This window comes from Otolemur garnettii, unplaced genomic scaffold (genome assembly GCF_000181295.1).
Source record: "Otolemur garnettii isolate 467f Iridium unplaced genomic scaffold, OtoGar3 scaffold00095, whole genome shotgun sequence".
NCBI lineage: Eukaryota > Metazoa > Chordata > Mammalia > Primates > Galagidae > Otolemur > Otolemur garnettii.
This window is the reverse complement of record NW_003852490.1, coordinates 2,559,146-2,562,865: the sequence shown is the minus strand read 5'-3', so window position 1 is coordinate 2,562,865 and position 3,720 is coordinate 2,559,146. Positions and strand designations below refer to the sequence as shown.

Below are 3,720 nucleotides of genomic sequence, written 5' to 3'. Positions count from 1 at the left end.
ATTCCAACTATAAATAAGGGAATAAAATGTGTTACATACTGGAAATACCTCGATCCTTTTATAGAACCAGACCTAGATCTTCTGAGTGAAGCTGATCTTGATCTACGAAGAGACACAGATCTTGATCGTCGAGGAGATGCTGATCTTGACCTAAAAATTAAATTGAAGAATTTTAAGTCCATCTCCAAATAAAGTTCATTATTGCTAGTTAAGACCAGAATTTGAGCAAGATCTCTCACCTCCGTCCCCTGCTCCTGCTGCGAGAGCGAGAGTATCGCCTTCCTCTGGATCGAGAATGTGATCTAGACCTTGACCTATTTTTCAAGTTAGAAAAAAAACAAAATGTTAGACAACAACTCGTTTTTAGAGTTTGTATGCCTCTGCTGAAATCAAATCTCAAAACTATTTAAATAATGTCTCATTTGGAAACAAACTCTGGGCCTATTGTCGAGTTTTTTTTTTTACTACCTAAAAAAAGATTTGTTAAAAGCTGAATTACATCTTAGAATTACATAATATAAAACACTGTAATGTGTATTTAAAATAAACCTTGCAAGTTTGCAGGTCGACCCTCTTTGGCCCATGGTCTAGTAGATCTAGACGATCTAGAAGTATCTATAGCCGATCGCTGCATCTAGATGTTTTCTTCAATCTAACGACGATCAAACTGACAGCCAAATGAGCCAGGTGAGGCTTGATTGACGCAAGAAGATTTTTCTAGTTGGGAATGTGGTCAATCTGGTGTTCCTCTTTCTAAACCGGAGGGGGGCCCCAATTGTAAGCCAAATTTACTGTTACGGCGATCACCGTCTCAAATTTTCTGCCCTTTAAAGAATAAGGTGAAGCTAGGTGTAGATCGACTCGAGGGGATCTGGCCTCTTATGCTGATCACCTCAAGGTCTAGGAGGATCTTAATTGTCGGATTTGCAAGGCGCCTCAGCATGATATCTTAAGGCTCGTGACATTCTGAATCAAGGCGACTGACTCAAACGAAGAAACCTGAAAGGTTTTGACCAGGTTGATTATTAACATATTAACATTTTTTAATTAAACAAAAATTGTAAAATACACCTGTACAATTAACATTCAAGTTAATAGAAAAACACTAGTTTCTGCCTTGCTAATAAAAGAATTACTTGATTAACTAGAATACCAACCATTCCTTTCTTAATATAAGTACCTGCTTCTCCTTCGCCGGCTGTAGCGATGACAATCATAAGCATAATGTCCCTTTTCGCCACACTCGTAGCATCTATCATTGGGATCAAAGGGACGTCGGGCAGGCGGTCTATCAAAACGTGATCGTCGAGGCATGCCTGTTGATAGTTCAACCCTCACTCGGGATCCACAAATCACCCTATGAAAGAAAAAAGCACAACTCCAAAGTTAAAAATACACATGAGACTTTTACACTTACACCTCTTTCCAACCACTCTCTCCCCTCTTAAGGTTTGGCAATCATTGCTAACTCTTCTAACTCCATTATCTCCTACCTTCCTGTCTTAAGTGAAAAATCCAAGCTCAGCATCTAGTTCACTTTCAGTCCACAGAAACATTTTTAATCGACATTAAGTTTCACAATAGACATTTTACTTACTTCCCATCCAGTCCTCGTACTGCATCTTCTGCATCTCTAGGATCTTCAAATTCCACAAAGGCAAATCCTGGAGGATTTCTCGCAATCCATACAGTTCTTAAAGGACCATAATAACTGAAAGCCCTTTCTAACTCTCCTTTGCCAGCACCAGTGCCCAGGTTACCAACATACACCTTGGTTTCTGTTTAAAAATGCAAATAGAAAAAACGCAAGTTATGCAAAATTTGGCCGAAGTTTGAACTTCTTCCCTTAAAACGGGCTGTCCTTTGACTGTAAATTTATGTTTAACGCCCCCTAGAGAGAGTTGAATTTAAGACCAGTAAGGCCTACTAAGCTCTGATAAACCAGACTTAAGCCGAAGTTCTTAACGTTCCAACAAAGAGGGGAACCTCCAGAACCCAAGCAAAAGACGCGAGGTAGCAGACTCCGAGGCGTGGGGCGGGCCCCGGCCGGCCCGGCCCCGCCCCGAGTCCCGGCAGCCCCGGGAGCGCTGGGAGCGCGCGGGCCCCGGCGCGGCCGGGCAGGGGGAGCAGGGCTGCGCCGCCTCTGGTCCTCCGCGGCAACCGCCCCAGACACAGGCTCGCCCCACCCGAGCCATAAACCGCGCTCGAATGAGCTAAAAGAGAAAAGAAATCAGCCGCCAGTCGAAAAAGATTCACGTCCCCATTCCCATTCCGCTACTCTACCTATCGATCGCTTAGCGAGAATGCGCAGCTCGCGGCTTCCAGTTTTGTTCTGTATTTTCAACCCTAAATTTACGATTGCGACCCTACCTGTCCGCTAAAGTGGCGGTATTTTACATATTTTATATTTAGATTCAAGAATTCTTATTTAACTTTGAGGCTCCTCGGTGGGGGGCGGGCGGCCCCGCTGAGGGCAGCGTGAAAGCCGCGCCGCCGGACCCGGTCCGGGCTGGCGGAGACCAAGGCGCCCCGAAACCCCCGGCACAGACGCGCACCCGCCACCTCCCGCCTCTCTTCAGCACCCCGCCCCCGCGGCCTCCGGCTTCGCGTGGCGTGCACCAAAGCCGCCATTACGCACGCGGAATAACCGTCTCCCAACTGCCGCGCCAACCCTCCGGCCTCCCAATACTCACTACACCCCATCAACGTCCTCACAGCACCCCGCTCTCTTACCTCCTCCATACCGCCCGTAACGCGACATGATAACAGCCCGCGTGCTCTGCTCCTCAGACAGCAGTGCCCGCGGCTCAAGTGACAAAGAAACTGGAGCAAGCTACCACACCAACGGTCCCGGCGGCACTAAGAGGAAGAGCCCGGGTCCGCGCTTATATAGCCGGCTCTGGGAGTTGTGCGCATGCGTCATCTCGGCGTTCTGCGCGGCACAAAGGAGCTGGGCGGAAACAGTCCAGAAGCAGCGCGGAAGGAATTGAAGAGCGTAATACGCAAGACCGAAGCGGAGGGATACGTTTCCATGGGAACGCAAGGGCCTGCCGTGTAAACCCAAGGCCCACCCGGTTGACGTCCCTCCCCTTCCCCTCCCTCTTTCCTTAAACCCGCCTGTCTTCCTTCCCTTTGCTCCGTCTGCTACCTGTTTCTAAAGTTTTACCCAATTCAGGGCCCCTCAGCGCTCTCTGTCTTAGTACAGGTGCATTAGACCGGAGCATAAGAGGGTGTACGTTTTAACCGCTGATGTTGCAGCCCTCGCCGCCTTTCTATTGGGGGACCCGACCTAGTCTGCTACTCAGTGATGTTTGGGGCTCATCAGAGGTAATCGAGATTTGGGGCCGGGTGAAAAATCCATGAACCCCGCCATTCCGAGTGGTGGTCTTTGCACCGTAGGCCTCAAAAGGGTTAAAGCTTCCAGGGATTCGTGGTAATACCTCCACTGCTCCTGCCCTCATCCCCCCTCAGAACTGGTCACTAATTTGTCACCAACACAGTCTGAGTTCCTGGAGTCCCGAGGACAAAGAAGTGGGGAGTTTGGGGCGGCGCCTGTGGCTCAAAAGGGTAGAGCGCCGGCCCCGTATGCCGGAGGTGGCGGGTTCAAACCCAGCCCTGGCAAAAAAAAAAAGAACTAGGAAGTTTGGGTTTGTTTTTTGTTTTTTGAGCTGGAGTCTTACTTTGTCACCCTCGGTAGAGTGCTCTGACATTACAGCTCAC

General features: G+C 48.6%; 1 protein-coding gene across 2 annotated transcripts in view; it reads right to left on the bottom strand.

Moving 5' to 3' along the window:
• Positions 1-2,963, bottom strand: part of SRSF7 (serine and arginine rich splicing factor 7) — a 9,073-nt gene extending 6,110 nt beyond the window's left edge. Inside the window, exons 1-5 of one of the 2 annotated variants that reach the window (XM_003795673.3) lie at positions 2,734-2,963; positions 1,598-1,778; positions 1,181-1,357; positions 240-314; positions 40-150 (exon numbers count right to left, since the gene is read on the bottom strand). In XM_003795673.3, coding sequence (XP_003795721.1) covers positions 40-150; positions 240-314; positions 1,181-1,357; positions 1,598-1,778; positions 2,734-2,761 — 572 coding nt within the window. In that variant the 5' untranslated portion in view covers positions 2,762-2,963. The remainder of the gene's footprint in view (positions 1-39; positions 151-239; positions 315-1,180; positions 1,358-1,597; positions 1,779-2,733) is intronic. The other variant, XM_012808818.2, reaches the window with a different exon arrangement.
• Between the last annotated feature and the right edge of the window lie 757 nt (positions 2,964-3,720).